The 20,347-nt window shown below is 36.8% G+C and overlaps 2 protein-coding genes and 1 pseudogene across 2 annotated transcripts; 2 read left to right on the top strand and 1 right to left on the bottom strand.

The window, feature by feature from the left end:
* Nucleotides 1-2,392: 2,392 nt before the first annotated feature.
* Nucleotides 2,393-3,331, bottom strand: LOC121490151 (olfactory receptor 6C75-like). The gene has a single exon (XM_041753837.1). It carries the CDS (start codon nt 3,329-3,331, stop codon nt 2,393-2,395), a length of 939 nt encoding a protein of 312 aa, XP_041609771.1.
* A 4,742-nt stretch (nt 3,332-8,073) lies between these two features.
* On the top strand, nt 8,074-9,051 carry LOC121489063 (annotated as a pseudogene).
* An 8,132-nt stretch (nt 9,052-17,183) lies between these two features.
* On the top strand, nt 17,184-19,131 carry LOC121488825 (olfactory receptor 12-like). Its single transcript, XM_041751106.1, has 2 exons — nt 17,184-17,249; nt 18,205-19,131. Exons 1-2 carry the CDS (start codon nt 17,184-17,186, stop codon nt 19,129-19,131), a joined length of 993 nt encoding a protein of 330 aa, XP_041607040.1.
* The last annotated feature ends 1,216 nt before the right edge of the window (nt 19,132-20,347 follow it).

Genomic DNA, 20,347 nt, shown 5'->3' on the forward strand with positions numbered 1-20,347 from the left:
TCGAGACCCCTTGCAGACGGAGTGGGGCTCAGGGAGCCCTATCCTGTCTTGTACCATCAATAAAGTATGCTGTACTCTGACAGAAACACATGTGTGCAAGTACAGATACTGCTCTCAAATATTATGTAAAGCTTTAATTCAAGTTCTAAAATGTTTGTGATTCTATACACACAAACACAAATATGTGTATGGATTTGTATATGTTATATGCATATTCTTAAATACAAATATGTATCGGGTGCCTCTGTGGCTCAGTTGGTTAAGTGTCTGTCTTTGGTTCAGGTCATAGTCCTGGGGTCCTGGCATCTAGCCCTGCATTGGGCTCCTTGGTGAGTGCGGAGTTTGCTTCTCCCTCTAGTTCTGCCCATTGGTCCTTTTTGAAATTTGTAAAGTAAATTGTTGTTAAACAATTAAAGACTGTAGAATAGTAAAGACTCTAGAAGTGGAATGCCAGTGAAACCACAGAAGACATAAATACGGTTGTGGATCTATATCTTCTGGAAAATGGAAACTAACAAGGCACATAGCAGTGAGAATGACGCCTTAGGAATCTGGAGAAAAAGATGGTACTAAAAACGGTTTATTTTTATTATTGCCAGAGCCAACTGCTTATTCATCCATTCAGTCATTTATTTGTTTGTGAAAGCCATAGTCTATTATATTGTGGACTCTGGTAACATGGTTAATGATATAACCTTTTGCCTCATTCAGGTTGTATATTACTCTCAACTGGGAATACTTGCCCCTCATTAAAAATGCTACAAATCAATAGATCACTCAGCTATGTAATCAGTGGATTACTTAAAATAATATTATTAATGCTTATTTATAATCTGCTTAGTACTTTAAAAAAAGGAAATGTATTTTTGAAATATTAGTGTGAGCGTGAAATATGAGCAGAAATACTTTTTGAAAGCCTCTAAAACCATGACCTCCAACATATATCTCATACTTTTCTTACCAAAATTACATTTGCAGTAAAAATTCATTATTTCATAACACTGTAAAATAATATTTCAATTTAAGCATTTAATATTTTTTGGAAAGATTTATAGGGATTTTCACATCTTACTGACAATGTGAATGTTAGAATCAATTTCCTCAGAGAAGTTTTTGTCAATTGAGAGGATCAACTTTCCTTTATCCTCTTATTTTCCCCTTTCTCTATCCTGTCTTCCTACATTGCAGTCTATCATATATACCACACACATACAGTATATGTTCATTTAGTTAACATTTGCATATTCTTTTCCACATTCCTGATTTTAACTTTTGCTCTTCTGCTTACTTGATACAGCCTTACAAAAACAAACCTTCATTGTTTCATTTCTTTACAAATTACTCCATTGATGAATGTATAATCAAATAAGATTATTTACCTTTCCCTTCATGGTTTTATTGTGTTAAATCTGCTTGAAAAAAGTGTAACATTCCATGAACACAAAATGATAAGAAACAGGTGAGTGCTCATGGAGGAATCTTGTCTATGAGCAACCAGAAGAGTCTGCACTTAGAGACTATGGATGCTACCACAGTAGCATCTAGTTAGACTCCTAACTATTGTCCTAAGACAAAAAATTTGGTTTAGTGATTCATTGCTGCTGAGGGGCTCCCTGACTACAGGAACCAGACGTTACACATTTTTTACCATTACCTGCAGGAGTCACTCTCCTGAGTAAGGGTGAGGGAGGCAAGACCTGCTGTGAAAGAGTCAATGGAAAGATAAAGACAGTATGGAGATTTGCTGATAAAGGAAAGCTAATAAGTCATGTGTCATCATTTCCAAGATACTCTCTGAAGTCTGCATCTCATAGCATTCTAGATTCTGACTTTGTCATTTTTCTTCATGTCAGTAAAAAAGACCATGTTTAACAATTGAAATTATCTGAGTATAAAAATGAATTTTCTCAGGGTAGCTTATTTTTCCTTTATCGACCATGGTTTTCCTTTTAAAAACATGATTGGCAAAATAGGAAAATCTACAGCAAAAGATTTTCTTTTCTTGGTGACAGGAGAAATCTTAGAGATATTACTTAAGATACACAGTTTTACTTATATAAAATAAATTTCATGTTTGTGGTTTCAGGTAGGCTTCTTATAGTACAGCAATTTGAATTTTTTGTATGAATTTATCAGCTGCTTTGATATGAGAAGCAATAAAGGTTATTGACATCTAAAATTTAGTTACACGGGTGAAGACTGGCCATTTTCTATATAGCTTAAAATAGATAAGACCTGACTTTCAGCTAATAAGAAAAGGGACATTAATGATATAGAAGAATGTTTAAGTGAAAGAACGAAATGAAGGGTTTCAAGAATTTACGTAGTAAAATCCAAAGATTTCCATTCCGCTTTGTTTTCAGGGTATGTATACATTTTTTCATAATGACATTCATTTATATGAAGAAAAGACCATTCTGTGGACCATGTTCTTGAAGGCTTGCTTCACCTGCTGGTTTCTTAATGTATATATGAAAGGATTCAAGAGAGGAGTCACTGAGGTAATGATCACAGCTACTCCTTTGTTTAAACTCACCCTTTCCTTTGCAGAAGGCTTAATGTACATGAAGATGCAGCTTCCATAAGAGAGGGAGACTACTATCATGTGGGAGGAACACGTGGAAAAGGCTTTTTTCCTTTGACTCCTGGAAGGAATTCTCAGAATTGTGCGGATGATGTATATGTAGGAGAGCATAACTAGTGTTAAGGTGACCATAAGTGTTACCACCGCTAAAATAAATGCCATGAGTTCTAGAAAGTGAGTGTTTGTGCAAGAAAGCTGTAGAATTGGAGAAGAGTCACAGATAAAATGATCAATTATATTGGAGGCACAGAAATCCAACTTCAGCGCCAGGATTACTGGTGGAAAGATGATCAGGAATCCTGCAAGCCATGAGCTAAAGACAAGAAGGATGCAGACTCTGCTGCTCATGATGGTCATGTAATGCAGAGGTTTGCAGATGGCCACGTAGCGGTCATAAGACATGGCAGTCAGGAGGTAAAACTCTGTCGCCCCCAGTAAGATGAAGAAAAATACCTGAGCCAGACAGTCATTGTAGGAAATGGTTCTGTCTCCCGTCACAATAGTGACAAGGAATCTGGGAATTGCAACAGAGGTGAATGACATTTCTAGGAATGAGAAGTTTCGAAGGAAGAAATACATTGGAGTCTTCATGTGGGGATCTGTTAGGGTGAGGATGATAATGACCAGGTTCCCAGTCACACTGAACATGTAGGTAACAAGAAGAAATATGAAAAGTACAACCTGCCACTTTGGGTCATCAGTCAACCCGAGAAGAATAAACTCTGTTACCTTTGTGTGATTTCTCATGATTTTCCTCCTTTATGATGGTATTCTCTGTTTTAGCTGAAAATATATGCAAAAAAGATGAGACAGAAAAGAAACTGGGACACGCACAAGCATGCACACACACTTTTCAAAAATCATTGCTGTCTTTTGCTTTAAGGGAAAAGTAGTTTTGTACTAAAAAGAGACAAAATACTTCTAAATTTATTTATGGTATCATATGTTGGTTCATTGTTTCTGTATTTCTTTAATAGTATTTTCACATATCTCATTATAAATCTATCTTCTGAATATTTCAGGATATTCGTGAAAACACACAAATGGAGATTAAAACCTCTGAGACCCAAACCTCCTTTAGTAAATCCATGAGCTTGCTCCTAGCATCCCATCATACTCTTTGAAGGTACTTTGTGTTGTTGCTTTCCTCTTCAGATATTTACTTTTCTCTTTTGGCCTAATATTTCTTTCTCTTTCCCTATTCAAACTTCTACAATCTATAGGACCACTACTTAGGCACCCAGTAAAGTGTCCCTGATAATAGTATACAGACACAGTTAATCTAATTCCAAGGGCTATGCCCTAAGACGTTCCTGTGTTAATGACTGATCTGTTCTAATAGTCTCTTCTAAGATTGTTAATATGTTTTTCTTATGTATATTTTTACTTATCGCTTCACCTATCCTGACACTCTCCTGTATAAAGCAATATTTTTATTTTAAGTCCTAATTTTGTTTTTGTAGACTCTTAATGTTCTTCCTTATTTCTCAAATAACTCAGATACTTCTTCGCACATTACCCTTTCTTTCTTGAGGGATGATAAAAGGGAATAGTTAACATTCAAGGTATGTTTTGGGAGGCCAAAGCTACTATTATTTTTTCTTTTCTTTTTGGCTCTAACACAGTCCTGGGTGTTGTTCAGGATTTGTTTGTTTTTCCTGTTTAATGTTATTATTTGCCGTAAAAGCTTTAGATGTGCTGTCATCTAAGACCATTTTTAAACATACTTTATCCAGACAGCCTGGCTAAGGCTGAAATGTCTCCATTGTTTTCTCTACCCTTCAGCAGTTTCAGAGCTTTCATAAGGAATAATATTTTCTGAGGATTAGCCAATAATTTAATATGTTACTGAACTTAGTAAAATCTTTTACCTGCCTCATTGCTGCACGGAATGATTCTGACTTTCCATCATCTTTGTCTCCCTCTTTGTGGTCATCAGATATGGGTCTTTTTGGATTCTGCCTTTATATGATGGAAGCTAACCTTTACTGAGTATAAAGTCACACTGTGTCAAACGAAAGCATAAAGATATCTCTTCATTGTTAAGATATATCAATTAAATTGTTTGGAATCTTGCACAAAAATAATACAGTTTGTGTCCTGAAATTGATATTTAAATGATTATTAAAAGTTATCTAAGCATATCTAGATGAACACAAAAATCATGAATATGTAGTTATATCAATCACAAAACATCTGTTCTACAAAACAAAAATGTCAAAAAGATTGAAGTAGTTTAAATTTTTCTGCATTTATATATTCCATATAAATTATGTGGTTCAGTTTTATTCATATATAGCATTGTGCATAATTAGGAATATTTATATAAAGCATAAACATATATAAGCAAAAATATATTGCTCTAAGAAACTGTTAAGGACATACTTACTTGAGGGTAAATATGCCTGGTTTAGTCAATGCTATTTCCTTGATGTATTTAAATATAAATGCTTGGGATTTTTCAAAAGCCTTTGCAATCTGTTTCTCCTCTGTCATTTTGGGTCTCTAACCAAATACCCAAAATATTGATCATCAAAAATAATTCCGAGAGGTCCTCTACTTGTTTATAAAAAGGTTTTTAATCCATTTCTGTCCATCAACCCAAATTTCTCCAAGGATCTGAGGTCTAGCATACCCTAACTATTGTCATTTTAAAAAGTATTATATTGATATTTAAAATGAAATAAGCTATAGTTGAAACAAAGGCTAACATATTGTCTTTCCAAGCTTAGTGGACAGAATGATGTGATCTTAGTGATGTTATTCAGGCTAGGCCTAATTTTATCTGCTCCATTAACAATGGACTCAGGGGGGTTAGGTGAATGAATAAACAGAAGGTACTTTGGTGACTGGCGTTCTCAGGACACGGACATTAAACTATAGTCCAAATTAGTACACAATTTAGAATAGAATACTTAGGTGAGAGTGGCCCGAAATTAGAATAGAAAAATATATAAAATCATTTAAACTTTTTCTTCTGAGATTTTACTTATTCATTCATGAGAGACACAGAGAGAGGCAGAGACACAGGCAGAGGGAGAAGCAGGCTCCCTGTGTGGACACGATGTGGGACTCAATCCAGGACCCAGGGTCATGACCTGGGATAAAGGCAGACGCTCAACTACTAGCCACCCAAGTGCTCCTAGAATCATTTACAATTTTCTAATATTTTGTAAATTCACAAAAAGAAACTTAGTAATGGGGTAATAGAGGTTAGCAATATCTGAAGGGCAACAGACCAAGTTGTGATCAGTGTGTGTTTCTCCAATCTTAGGGAAAATATTAAGAATTCACCATGATGATTTAGACTGAGGCTGAGGTCTCTATCATTCTACACCATAAGAGATGTGAGGCTTGTGTTTATGGTTTCACATTTTTCTACTGAATGATGATATAGGAAACTTGATCATGATTAGAATTATTGCTATTTACTCATCAATTAATTACTTCAAAAATCTTTTAATTTTATTTATTTACTTTTCAACAACTACTTTTATTTTTTTTAATTTTTAAAAATGATTTTATTTATTTATTCATGAGAGACACATAGAGAAGCAGAGACACATGCAGAGGGAGAAGCGACCTCCCGGGGGGAGCCTGATGCAGGATTCAATCCAAGGACCCTACAATTATGACCTGAGCTGAAGGCAGATGCTCAAACACCCAGGTTCCCCACAATAACTACTTTTTAGGTGCTTATTATTTGTTGGGCTCAAACTTAGGTTCTGAGAATACAGAGATGATAAAGACAACTTTTTGCATGATTTTCACTTACAGGAAAATGTGAGATTTATTTCTGAAATTGCAGATTCTGTATTTCAGGTCCAACTGAAGCAATATCCCATGCTCCCACCTGTATCATCTTATTTCTCACTGCATTGATCTGAAATCACGTGCATAATATCTGTTTTATATAAATTATTTTAGACTTATATTTAGTTGCTACTTAATCAAGGAATTACATAAGATATAGAAGTAGATTAAATTAAATGAAATTTGGGATTATTTAATGACCTTAAAATGATAGATCCTGTCTGAACAAGTATATTAAGATATTTTTACTGTTTCTTTGGGTGACATGAAGTTACTCAAGTACATGGCTACATAATGCAGAGTGCACTGGGGGAGATTTTTAAAACACAGCAGCTATTTTAAACTAACAGTGTATTAGTCTATTAATGATAAAAGTCAATAATTTGAATAATGTTCCATAAACATACTCATGTTTCATTACAAACATTGTTACAATTCTATTTTAATGATGTTTGTATGTAGGCCAAAATATTAGTTAAAATAATACCTTATGTGAACCTGTTATTTAACAAAGATGCATGAAAAATTGGTTTAATGTATACGACATCATTCTAACTTGATTATGTAGGGGAGGAAAGAAAATTTCCCCTCTATTCTTCTAGGTTCTTGACGAAAACTATCTTCTATAATAAAAAACAGATTAATAAGAGAAAAAGAAAAACAAGTTTTTTGGGATTCTGTTGTTGCTTTTAAGAAAGTGCACATGCACGTATGTGGGCATCAGAAGGGAGGGTCAGAGAGACAGGGAGAGAGAGAGAACCTCAAGCAGGCTCCATGCCCAGCATGCAGCTACAGCCCCACACATAACTGGATCTTAAGATACTGAGATCATGACCTGAGATGAAATCAAGGGTGAGATGCTTAACAAACTGAGCCACAATAGGCATCCCAACCTTTGTAGCCTAGAAATATCAGAAAGAAGAAAACATTAGGTACGTCATGAATGCATAAAATATATGTAGACACTAGTCTATTGTATCATTTACTATTGTTAAAGATACACAAATATACTGTAAAAAGTTAAATTTTTTTCCTTTGCTCATTTGTTTTGTCCACAGGAGTGAAATCTTTTCCAAGTACAATGGTTACTCCAAATTCCTGGATACTTATTTAAATGAACCAACAGGTAAACCAAATGCTTACTATACTTGAAGCAGCCTCAGGCCCTCCCTTTAACATAATAGTCTTTACATTTTATTTGTTTAGATCATGCATTCTTTCCTAGAAAGAACAGAGCACTCCTGCACATTATGAAACAGGAATCAAACCCACTTGCACAACCTCCAAACACTGAGATAATGTCTATAGCTGACACCATTGAGTCTGCATGTAATAGAGAAATCTTATGGACCCTGCATTCCTTTAACTGCCTTAAACCCCTACAAAAATGCTGTGCCACGCAGACACTTTGGGTTTGGCCTTTTGACAGCCTTTACAACAAATGGTGTTGGGAAAACTGGACAGCAGGAAGCAAAAGAAAGAAACTAAGAAAGATCTAATTCCACTGCTTATAGAAAATACAGACATAAAACGAGCCTTTGTTTTCATCATGAGTTGCAATTGGCTTAAATTCAAATCACAGTGATTTACAAGGTTAATAAATAATGACTATAGAAAAACTTTATAAATCCTAATACTGTAAGAGATTATTTGTAGGTAGGCTCAAAGCCCAGGTTCATTTGTGTATTTTTCCCTGTGCCTCTCGCCAGTTTCTGCCATGGGTGACAGGAGAACCAGCAATCACTCAGACGTGACTGGCTTCATTCTTGTAGGCTTCAGGGTCTCCCCCGAGCTCTACATTCTCCTCTTCCTGCTCTTCCTGCCTGTGTATGCCATGATCCTGCTGGGGAGTGTTGGGATGGTGGCCATTATCCTGAGTGATCCCAGGCTGAACACACCGATGTATTTCCTCCTGGGCAACCTCTCCTTCATTGACCTCTTCTATTCCTCTGTAATTGCACCCAAGGCTATGATCAACTTCTGGTCTGAGAGCAAGTCCATCTCCTTTGCAGGCATGTGACCCAGCTCTTTTTCTTTCCCCTCTTCATTGTGGCTGAGGGGTTTCTCCTGGCTGCCATGGCTTATGACTGCTTCATTGCCATCTGCAACTCACTCCTCTACTCTGTCCAGATGTCAACGAGCCTCTGCATTCAGTTGGTGGCTGGTTCCTATTTTTGTGGCTGCATCAGCTCGGTTCTTCAGACGAGTATGACATTTACTTTGTCCTTTTGTGCTTCCCGAGCCATCGACCACTTTTACTGTGATGACCGTCCACTTCAAAGGATTACTTGCTCTGATATCTACTTTCATAGGATAGTTTCCTTTCCCTTATGCAGCATTATTATTTTGCCTACCATCATTGTCATTCTCGTGTCCTATATGTATATTGTGTCCACAGTTCTAAAGATAAGATCCACTGAGGGATGTAAGAAAGCCTTCTCCACTTGCAGCTCTCACCTAGGAGTCGTGAGCGTCCTGTACAGTGCCATCATTTTTATGTATTTCATCCCTGACAGATTCCCTGAGCTGAGTAAAGTGGCCCCTTATGTTATACATTATTCACTCTCATGTTGAATCCTTTGATTTACTCCCTGAGAAACAAAGATGTCAAAGAAGCTCTGAGAAAGATCCTGGGGAAAAATATTTTTATTTAATTTTATCTTAACAGTGATATAACTGAAAGATCTGGATATTATGACAATTTGGGAAGGCAGCAATGCAAAGAATGCATCCAATGATTTTGAAATACTTAATTTCAAAAAGTTTATTTATTGAATCCCATAGCCTTACAGCTGAAGAATACATTTGGATGATATTCGCCTGCCTGTTGATTTTGAAGTGGAATGGCTTTCTCTGTACTTCATCTTTATTGGGTAATGATCATGATTTCTGTGTATTTCAAGTTTAGGGAAAATATATTTCAGCTTTGTTGCTGGTACTCTGAGGATGATGTTTGGTTTGTATTGTTTATCTTGAGCCAGTGACCAGTGTTATACAATATGTATAAAATTGGTAGAAGTAACAAAGTCTGATATAAGAAGAAAGAATAAAATATCAGATTTACTGAAATAATCTCTGAGTGCTGTGTGAGAGAATCAGATACTTGGCAGTGCACACAGTCCTAAGGGTGACAGTCGAGTCACTCTTAATAGTCTAGAGACTCAATGAATGACACACATATTTCACAGTTTTCCATGGCTTAAATAATTCTTGAAAATTCTTTTTGAAAAGAAAACTGTAATGAAAATGAAGCAAAAATAAGGATAATTCATTTCTATTGTTTATGTCTTAAGATTAATTCATCAAATTGATATTTATTGAATTTTGATGTACATTTTGCTTTATGAAGATCCCTAGGTATAATTAATTCCTGTAGTTAAGCTCAAAATCAGATAAGGACACAGTAGCTGGCTAGAGAACTAAAAATGCTACAGGGAAACCCAGTAAAAAGAGACATTTATAGAATATATGAAAAGAGTGCAGTCTTTGGAGGTGAATAGTCTTTTTTTTCTCTTTTCATTTGTTTTTATTAAGTTCAGTTTGACAACATATAGTATAACACCCAGTGCTTATTCCATTAAATGCTCCCCTCAGTGCCTGGCACCAAGTGACCCCAACCCCCCGCCCACCTCCCCTTCCATTATCCCTTGTTCATGTCACAGATAGAGGAGTCTCTCATGTTTCTCTCCATTTCTAATTTTTCCCACTCGTTCCTCTCCTTTACCTTAAAATCCCTTTCACTATTTTTTATATTCCCTGTTTGAGTGAGACCATATAATTATTGTACTTCTACAACTGACGTACTTCACTCAGCATAATACCCTCCAGTTCCATCCACCTTGAAGCAAATGGCGGGTCTTTGTGGTTTCCAATGGCTAAGTAATATTCCATTGTATACATAGAACACATGTTCTTTATCCAGCATCTTTTGTTGGACACCAAGGCTCCCTCCACACTTTGGCTACTGTGGACATTGCTGCTATAAACATCGGGGTGCAGGTGTCCTGGCGTTTCACTGCGTCTGTATCTTTGGGGTAAATCCCCAGCAGTGCAATTGCTGGTCCTAGGGTAGCTCTATTTGTAACTCTTTGAGGAACCTCCACACAGTTTTCCAGAGTGGCTGCACCAGTTCACATTCCCACCAACAGTGTAAGAGGGTTCCCTTTTCTCCGCATCCTCTCCAACATTTGTGGATTCCTGCCTTGTTAATTTTCCCTATTCTCACTGGTGTGAGATGGTATCTCACTGTGATTTTGATTTGTATTTCCCTGATGGCAAGTGATGCAGAGCATTTTCTCATGTTTATGAGATATTGTTGGCCATGTCTATGTCTTCCTCTGTGAGATTTCTGTTCATGTCTTTTGCCCATTTCATGATTGGATTGTTTGTTTCTTTACTGTTAAGTTTAATAAGTTATTATAGATCTTGGAAACTAGCCCTTTATCTGATACATCATTTGCAAATATCTTCTCCCATTCTGTAGGTTGTCTTTTAGTTTTGTTGACTGTATCCTTTGCTGTGCAAAAGCTTCTTATCTTGATGAAGTCCCAATAGTTCATTTTTGCTTTTGTTTCTTTTGCCTTCGTGGAAGTATCTTGTAAGAAGTTACTGTGGCTGAGTTCAAAAAGGGTGTTGCCTGTGTTCTCCTCTAGGATTTTGATGGAATCTTGTCTCACAGTTAGATCTTTCATCCATTTTTTAGTTTATTTTTGTGTATGGTGCAAGAGAGTTGTCCAGTTTCATTCTTCTGCATGTGGATGTCCAATTTTCCCAGCACCATTTATTGAAGAGACTGTCTTTCTTCCAATGGATAGTCTTTCCTCCTTTATCGAATATTAGTTGACCATAAAGTTCAGGGTCCACTTCTGCGTTCTCTATTCTGTTCCATTGATCTATGTGTCTGTTTTTGTGCCAGAACCACACTGTCTTGATGACCACAGCTTCGTAGTCTAACCTGAAATCCTGCGTTGTGATGCCCCCAGCTACGGTTTTCTTTTTTAAAATTCCCCTGGCTATTCGGGGTCTTTTCTGATTCCACACAAATCTTAAAATAATTTGTTCTAACTCTCTGAAGAAAGTCCATGGTATTTTGATAGGGATTGCATTAAACGTGTAAATTGCCCTGGGTAACATTGACATTTTCACAACATTAATTCTGCCAATCCATGAGCATGGAATATTTTTCCATCTCTTTGTATCTTCCTCAAATTCTTTCAGAAGTGTTCTATAGTTTTTAGGATATAGATCCTTTGACTCTTTGGTTAGGTTTATTCCTAGGTATCTTATGCTTTTGGATGCAATTGTAAATGGGATTGACTTGTGCACTTGAGAAGAATGTGTATTCAGTTACGTTTGGATGTAAAGTTCTGTAGATATATGTGAAATCCATCTTGTCCAGTGTATCATTTAAAGCGTTTGTTTCTTTGGGGATGTTGTGCTTAGAAGACCTATCAAGGGTAGAAAGCGCTAGATTGAAGTCACCAAGTATAAGTGTATTATGATCTAAGTATGTCTTAACTTTGGTTATTAATTGATATATTTGCAGCGCCACCGTTTGGGGCATATATATTGAGGATTGTTAAGTCCTCTTGTTGGATAGATCCTTTAAGTATGATATAGTGTCCCTCTTCATCTCTCACTATAGTCTTCGGGGTACATTTTAGTTGATCTGATAGAAGGATGGCTACCCCTGCTTTCTTTTGAGGACCATTTGAATGGTAAATTGTTCTCCAACCTTTTATTTTCAGGCTGTAAGTGTCCTTATGTCTAAAATGAGTCTCTTGTAGACAGCAAATAGATGGGTCCTGCTTTTTTATCCAGTCTGACACCCTGCGCCTCTTGATGGGGTCATTAAGCCCATTCACATTCAGAGTTACTATTGAAAGATATGAGTTTAGTGTCATCATGATATCTATTCAGTCCCTGTTTTTGTGGATTGTTCCATTGGACTTCTTCTTAAAGGGGAATTTTAAGAGTCTCCCTTAAAATTTCTTGCAGAAAAAAAAATTAATAAAATTTCTTGCAGAGCTGGTTTGGAGATCACATATTCTTTCAGTTACTGCCTGTCTTGGAAGCTCTTTATCTCTCCTTCCAGTCTGAATGAGAGCCTTGCTGGATAAAGTATTCTTGGCTGCATGTTTCTCTCATTTTGCACCCTGAATATATCCTGCCAGCCCTTTCTGGCCTGCCAGGTCTCTGTGGAGAGGTCTGCTGTTAATCTAATATTTCTCCACATAATGTCTTGTCTTGACTTCTATGTCACTCACTTGTTCTTCCACCTTGTTAACAATCGTCGTTAGGACTTCTAGTTTGGATTGCATCTCATTCAATTGATTTTTAATTTCTGCCTGATTAGATCTAAATTCTTCAGTCATGAAGTCTCTTGAGTTCTTTATGCTTTTTCTAGCTCCACCAATACCTTTATAATAGTGTTTCTGAATTGGCTTTCTGACATTGAATTTTAATCCAAATTTTGTAATTCTGTGGGAGGGAGGACTGTTTCTGATTCTTTCTTTTGAGGTGAGGTTTTCCTTCTAGTCATTTTAGTCAGTGCAGAGTGGCCAAAAACAAGTTGTATTGGAAAAATGAGAAAAAGATAGAAGAGAAAGAAGTAAAGAAAAGGAAAAACAAAAAAGAAAACAGGAAGAAAATGAGAAAAAAAGAAAAAGAGAGAAGAAAAAAAGAAAAAAAGGGAGGGAAGCAGACAGAAATAAAACAAACAAACAAACAAAAACACAAGAGGGAGTATCCTCTGATTCTGTATACTGTAAGTCCCTCCTTTTCCCCTGGAACTTTCCAGTGCTGCTTGGTCAATAATTTGTTTTTTACCTGTCCATCTAGCTGGTCTTCTGGGGGAGGGGCCTGCTGTGCTGATTTTCAGGTGTTAGCACTTGGGGGAGCTGCTCAGCCTCCTGCCTGGTGCAGGGCTCAGTGAAAGATGTTTAAGCTGTTTATCTGGTGAGTCCCCAGGAGGAACAGCAACAGTGGTGGTGGCCAGCTCTTGAGTCCTGGATTCAGCTCCTGCAGTAACTACGGAGCTCTCAGTCTGCAGGGGCTTGGATGCTCCGGGGTGGGGGCCGCTGACCTCCTCAGCTTGGGGTAGGTGTGTCCTTGCTGTCCTGTGCCCTCCTGGTTTCTGCCTGTCCCGGGGGGGAGTGCTAGATTCTGAGCTGTGTCCCCGGTGTCCTGTGCTACCAGGCCTGCACTGTTGGATTCACTCCTGGCCCCACAGCCCCTTCCGCGCGGAGCCTCTGCCAGAGCCCCTCTGAGCTCCTCTGGGGCCATGCATGCCCCAATGTGCGGAGCCACCGCCCGAGCTTCTCCGAGCTGCTCCCGGGTCCAGCCGTGCATGTGCTGCAGCCCTTTAGGGAGCTCTACACGGGGTGTGGCGCTCTCCCTGGGGCACATGTGTCTGTTAGTGTCCCAGGGAGCCTGAGGGCATCCCCGCCCTCCTGGGGTCCTGCTACAATTCCCTGCGAGCGCCTTTCCATCCTGGAAGATTGGTGAAGCTCCTGCTTCTCCAGAACGGGGCTCTCCTGTCCTGGGGGCACTCGCCCAGGCCTTAGCCCGGCTCCTTGCGGGGCGCCTCCCCCTTGGATGCCTTTTGTTTCTTTATTTCTTTTTCCCCGTCTTCCTACCTTGGTTGAAGCGTGAACTCTTCTCACTGTAGCATTCCAGCTGTTCTCTCTTTAAATCTCAGGCCAAATTCATAGATTTTCAGGATGATTTGAAGGTTATCTAGGTAATTTGGTGGGGACAGGTGACTTGGGGACCCTACTCTTCCGTCATCTTCCACACAACAACTCTATGAGAAGATACTATTGTTATCTCTAGTTTCCAAATGAGGAACATATGTGATTGGAAAAAATTTTTAAACGTGGAGATTGTGAACAGTATATGCAAATATAAGAAATTTAAATATGTTTGATACCTGGCATTGAGGAGAGATTATGAGTACTAGTAGAGTTTAATAAACAAGTACCCCCAAATTAATGGATTTAAGTAAAAAGTCAAAATGAGAACAGTTTGAGATAATGAATATATTATGCAAGAATACACAAGTATAACTACATCAGTATAGTAGGAGTGTTATAGAATTTTAAAATAGTTGGTAGCTATTATAAGGTATTTTATAAAATATTATTTTATATACACAACAAATGTATAAAAAAGAAAAATAAATTTAATATGACATTTACCATGTATTGTGTTGATATTAATTAACTGAATAATGCATATTAAAAGTTAATTTGCAACTATGTAGGGTAAAAAACATCACATGTGTTCTTTGCTTTCAATGTCCAATTATTCTTGACCTGTAGGTGTACTACTTGTAATATTTTTTTCTTTCTTTCTTTTTCTTTCTTTGACTTTATTTATTCATGAGAGACACCGAGAGAGGCAGAGACACAGGCAGAGGGAGAAGCAGACTTTCTGTGGAGAGCCTGATGTGGGACTCAATCCCAGGAATCCAGGATCAGGACCTGAGCCAAAGGCAGGCACTCAAAACCACTGAGCCACCCAGGTGCCCTTCACTTGTAACTTTTATTGCTAATAATTTTAGATTAGGAGTTGTTTTTAGAATTTGATATAAATCATTAAACATATGTCATTTAAATTGCAGAATTTTATTTAAAATTATTGAGGTTTCATAAAATCTCAGAGCTTCTTCAAATATTCCAGACCAAGACATTTTGCTTTATATAAAATATACTTTCTACTTTTATGGCATTATTTATATGATCTTTTAGAACCCACGATAAAAGTAGATGTAGAGAGTGGAAATGTCAAGAAAGTAAAGGAATACCTTGGAAGTGAAAGTGAACTTGGTTTAAATAAACCTGTAGCAATCTACTTTAAATATCCATTGCAGGAATCCCTGGGTGGCGCAGTGGTTTAGGGCCTGCCTTTGGCCCAGGGCATGATCCTGGAGACCCGGGGTCGAATCCCACATCAGGCTCCCGGTTGCATGGAGCCTACTTCTCCCTCTACTGGTGCATGGAGCCTACTTCTCCCTCTACTGGTGCATGGAGCCTGCTTCTCTCTCTGCCTCTCTCTCTCTCTCTCTCTCTCTCTCTGTGTGACTATCATACATAAAAATAAATAAATAAATATCCATTGCAACAGAAAAGCAAGAAATGGGTTGTATTTATTACATATTTGTTTTAGATAAAGATAGAAATTCTTGGGGGTAGTATTTTAAAACAATGCAATGAAGGGTCAAAAGTGTACTTTTAGAGGAAACATTATAATTAACCATAATTTTGATTGACTTTGATGGAGAAAATCACTATTCTTCCAGGAAGTAAGAAGAAGACCAAATTCACTGATCCTCAAACTTCTACATAGGGACTGATTTGTTTTTAGTCAGATGGAAATCTTAAAATATAAACAAATGTTTCTCTACACTCATCTCACTAATAGATAATTTTCAATATTCGGTGAATTAAGAATGAGATGTGGTCCAAGAGTCAGTATTAAAGCAGAGCAAAACAAAGCCTCCCCAGGTGACTCTGAGGTAGGGGGAAGTTTGGCAAAATCTGACCTAATTGACCTCTTGGGCCTTCTTACTTTTCATAAACATTATGCATTTACATATATGTATTTCTAATCTCCCATCTTGTGTTTAAGAATAAACTATGTGGCTAGATGAAACTTATGGCAGATAAAATTTTTTGTTTTTTTTGTTTTGTTTTGTTTTTGTATTCAGTCTTTGCAGAATATAAAGAGTAAGATATTTCTTGAGTTTCCAACTGAAGACCCAAACTAAGATTCTCTTTTGGTTCAAATAAGTAAAAATGAGGTACATGAAACTTAGAAATAAAAAAAATCTACTGATTGAGTGTACTCAGTAGAATAAGTCTACATACACTATGAAGCATTTTTATAATTTACTACACTTTCCTCAAAGCTTTTTTTAAAGGCTATTAACATTCTTCAGTGATGCTTTGGAATCTGCTGGATCCCAAGTAAGGTACATGGTTTTTGAAAATCAATTTTTTTTGAAGACCATTTTTCTCAATTTAGCAAACATTCTTTTTTCTGTTCAATCTTTCATAGGTCCATTAGTTATTGAGCACTTTTTTCTTCTCAGATGTTACATATTTCATTTAATTTATGCACATCATTTAATTTAATCTTTATAACAACAATCCAGTGGGGTAAATGTCCTAAGACACAGTTTGCTAATGAGAAAACTGAGGATTGTGGAATTTGAGCAATTTACCCAAGATTAGTCAATCAGTGAGTGGCAGGACAAGAATAAAACTCAGATTTATATGAATTGAAGTGCCGTACTTTTAACTAAAAATACATTTTGACTTCACATACACAAAAAAGAGTAACAGAAGCTGAATCAGTTTCACCTCTGACTCTAATTTTATGAAAATTTCTAAATAAAAGTGTGACTTCAATAAGTTCCTTGAAAGGAAAACAAAATTTTGTCAGTTCAGAAATTAAGTAAAGTAATGGAACTACACAATTCTAACATGAAATTTCTTTTATGGATTTAATTTCTTCTGATAAAAAATATTATTTACACTTAGAATTATTAATATTTTATCCATGTGCTTCTTTGTCTTTTTATTGTTATTAGGATGGATAGTCATTTAAGAAAGCAAAAAAACAAAACCTATGTAATATTGATATTTTTTTCTCTATTTATAATGTCTTCAATTAAATTAGCAATATATGTAGGGAGAGAAACCACTTCTTGTTAGAGAAGTTAATCCTGTACTTCAACCATTTTATGTCTCTCTATGTAAACAGAATAATTTCCATAACTAAGATGTTAGCATTTGACAGGAAAAGAAAAAAAGACTTGCTGGAGTTTGGCTGCAGCATGGGCGTGGAGGTACCAGAATCAGAGAGCAGAGATTCAAAGTAGATGAAGTAGGAAGTAGAGTTTGAACAGAGCATGTTCATGTAGGAGTCTGATTGATCATTTCACGTGACTTTGAGACTGATGCTTCATTCGCCTTCATGAAGCAGTGACCTCATGTTTCTTAATGCCTTTTATTATTATTTTTATTTTTTATGTTTTAAATATTTTATTTATTCATGAGAGACACACAGAGAGAGGCAGAGACACAGAGGGAGAAGCAGGCTCCTTACCGGGAGCCCGATGTGGGACTGGATCCCAGATCCCGGGATCATGACCCAAGCCAAAGGCAGATGCTCAACCACGGAGCCACCCAGGCATCCCTCTTAATGTCTTTTAAATAGTGGAATGTTTTGAGAACCAAATTAACTGCCTTTGTGGTGGGGAAGGAAATGATCTGTGTTTCACTCATTTTTCCATTCCTAATGCAAAAATAATTTTTAGGTGCCTATTTGCTGATTTATTTATTTGGCTAATATTTATTATGCTTTTAAGGTGTGCTAGTAACTGAAATGTTTCTTTTCCTACTCTCTCATGTTACCTTCACAGTGGTCCTCTAATGTAGGTATTATTAGTATCTTCCATCTGAGAAAAGATTTCAAGGCATTGGAAGTTCAAGTAGTTATCTTAGATCTATTAGATTGAAAGAGGTATAATTTAGACTCAGTGGACCTGATTCCATAGCTTGGAGCAAAGGGCATAGGATGGCTGATGTCATCACTGTCCCAGACATCCCTGCCCATCTACATTCCCCACAGCATGAGGACAAGAAATATATTAGAAAAATAAGGCTCTTCTGTCAGATACGTTGCCAAGGACACCTCTTAGCACTTTTTCTCTCATTGAGAACTTCAGGAGTCGAAAGGCATTCCACAGGCTTCATGATCACCCCCTCATCTTCTCAGATAGATCTCAGCTATGAAGAAAGCTGAACAGGAATTCCTCAGAAGTGACTGAGTTCATTCTACTGGGCTTCAGAACAGCTTCAGACATACAGATCATCTCATTCTTATTCTTCTTGCTGGTCTACATGGTCATCGTAGTGGGAAATATCAGCATGATAATTGTCATCAGGATGGACTCCAGACTTCATACGCCTATGTATTTCTTCCTTAGAAACTTGTCCTATTTAGATCTCTGCTACTCCACAGTCATTGCTCCTAAAGCTCTGGCTACTTTCTTGTCCAAGGACAAGAAAATTTCATACAATGGCCGTGCAGCACAGTTCTTTTCCTTTGCTCTCTGTGTTGGGACTGAAGGCTTTCTTCTGGCTGTGATGGCATATGATCGCTTCTCAGCCATTTGCTCGCCATTCCTCTATCCTGTCCGTATGTCTCAACAGGTTTGTGTTCACTTAGTAATTGGCTCCTACATATGTGGAGGCATCAACTCCATGGTCCAGACAGGATTCACCTTCAGCTTGCGTTTCTGTGGAGAAAACCGACTGGACCACTTCTGTGATGTCCCAGCCCTGATCAAGATCTCATGTGTAGACAGGTCTGTGAACGAGATGGTGCTGTTCATTCTCTCCTCCCTCATCATTGTCACTACAAGTGTCATCCTGGTTTCCTATGCTTACATACTCTCCACTGTCCTGAAGATCCCCTCCCCCCATGGCAGAGGTAAGACCTCCACTTGTAGCCCTCACATCACTCTGGTGAGTTTGTTCTATGGGACCGTGTTCTTCATGTACGCCCAGCCCGGGGCCATCTCCTCCCCAGAGAAAAGCAAGATTATAGCTGTGTTCTACACTCTTATCATCCCTATGTTGAATCCACTGATTTATAGCCTAAGGAATAAGGAGGTGAAAAATGCTGTGAAAAGGGTATTGTTGAGAAAAGTATCTTTTCATTGATGCCAGCCATGTATAAAACTGTATGTTAGACTAAAAGCAATATTTTCAATAATGTGTTATAGAATAGTTTCAAGTAAAGCCATCTAAAAGTTTGGAAAATCAAAGGTTATTTTATCTTTATAACATCAATAGATTCTTTAGGAATGAATTTAAAAATCAACATAGATTTTTCATAATCCTACCAAATTATTCCATGGTGTGATATCTAGTTACCATGTAGGTTTGCTGTTTATGTTTTATTTTTCTTAGGTGTATGCAAAGTTACAATTTAAAAATACAGTGTACTAAATTAATATATACCTGTAGTTTATTATATCTATAAATTGTTTATATTTACAAATATAGATATGTGTAAATATTTACATATCCATCTATATGTCTCCCCACGTATAGGGAGACATGTGAGAGAGACATTACTGAATGTTTTATGCTCTTTGTTTTCTCCAAATCATAACCAAGCTTGCCGCTGTCCAATGTGTCGCAAATGCATACTCACAGTGATATGGCAATGTAAATTATTGGCTTTTTCTAAATTATACAAATTGATACAAAGTATTACACCAATAATATCCTTAATAATATCCTTCTATCATCCAAAAACGAATGATTCTTAAATAAAAAATAAATAAAAGTGATGTGGTTGCTATAAAACTGTCTTGTCATGGGGGTCTTAGTTACAAATGTTTGATAATCTTTCCAGTATCACTCATGCTTATTTGCTTGTTGGTCTCATTACTGTCTATTTATATTTTGGGATCATTTTCCCCAACCTGTATACTGATTGAAAAATCCTTATTCTTCTCTAGATTTGAAAATTTATTGCCATAGAGTGACATAAAATCACATCTTACAATAATTTAATTCTTTCAATGTCTGTGGTTAGCTATGATTTGTAATAATCTTTAGAACTTTATCCTATTTATATTCTTTAATTAAATTTGCCATGGGTTTGACTTCATGCCATTAGAATTTTGAATTTCTGGTCGTTATTTTTAAGATAGTTTATAGTGTGATATCTAATTGTTGCATAGGTTTATTTTTCTAGTTTTGTTTTGCTTAGATGTATCTAAAATTGCAACTCATAAATTTGATACATACTCATTAATTAGATTCATTAATGTAACATCTGTATATACATTTGTATATATGCATAATTATTTTAACTCATTTACTTAAGATCTTCTTGTTCTATTACATTTTTGTTTCTGAACTTATA

Source organism: Vulpes lagopus, chromosome 4 (assembly GCF_018345385.1).
Source record: "Vulpes lagopus strain Blue_001 chromosome 4, ASM1834538v1, whole genome shotgun sequence".
In the NCBI taxonomy this organism is placed as follows: Eukaryota; Metazoa; Chordata; class Mammalia; order Carnivora; family Canidae; genus Vulpes; species Vulpes lagopus.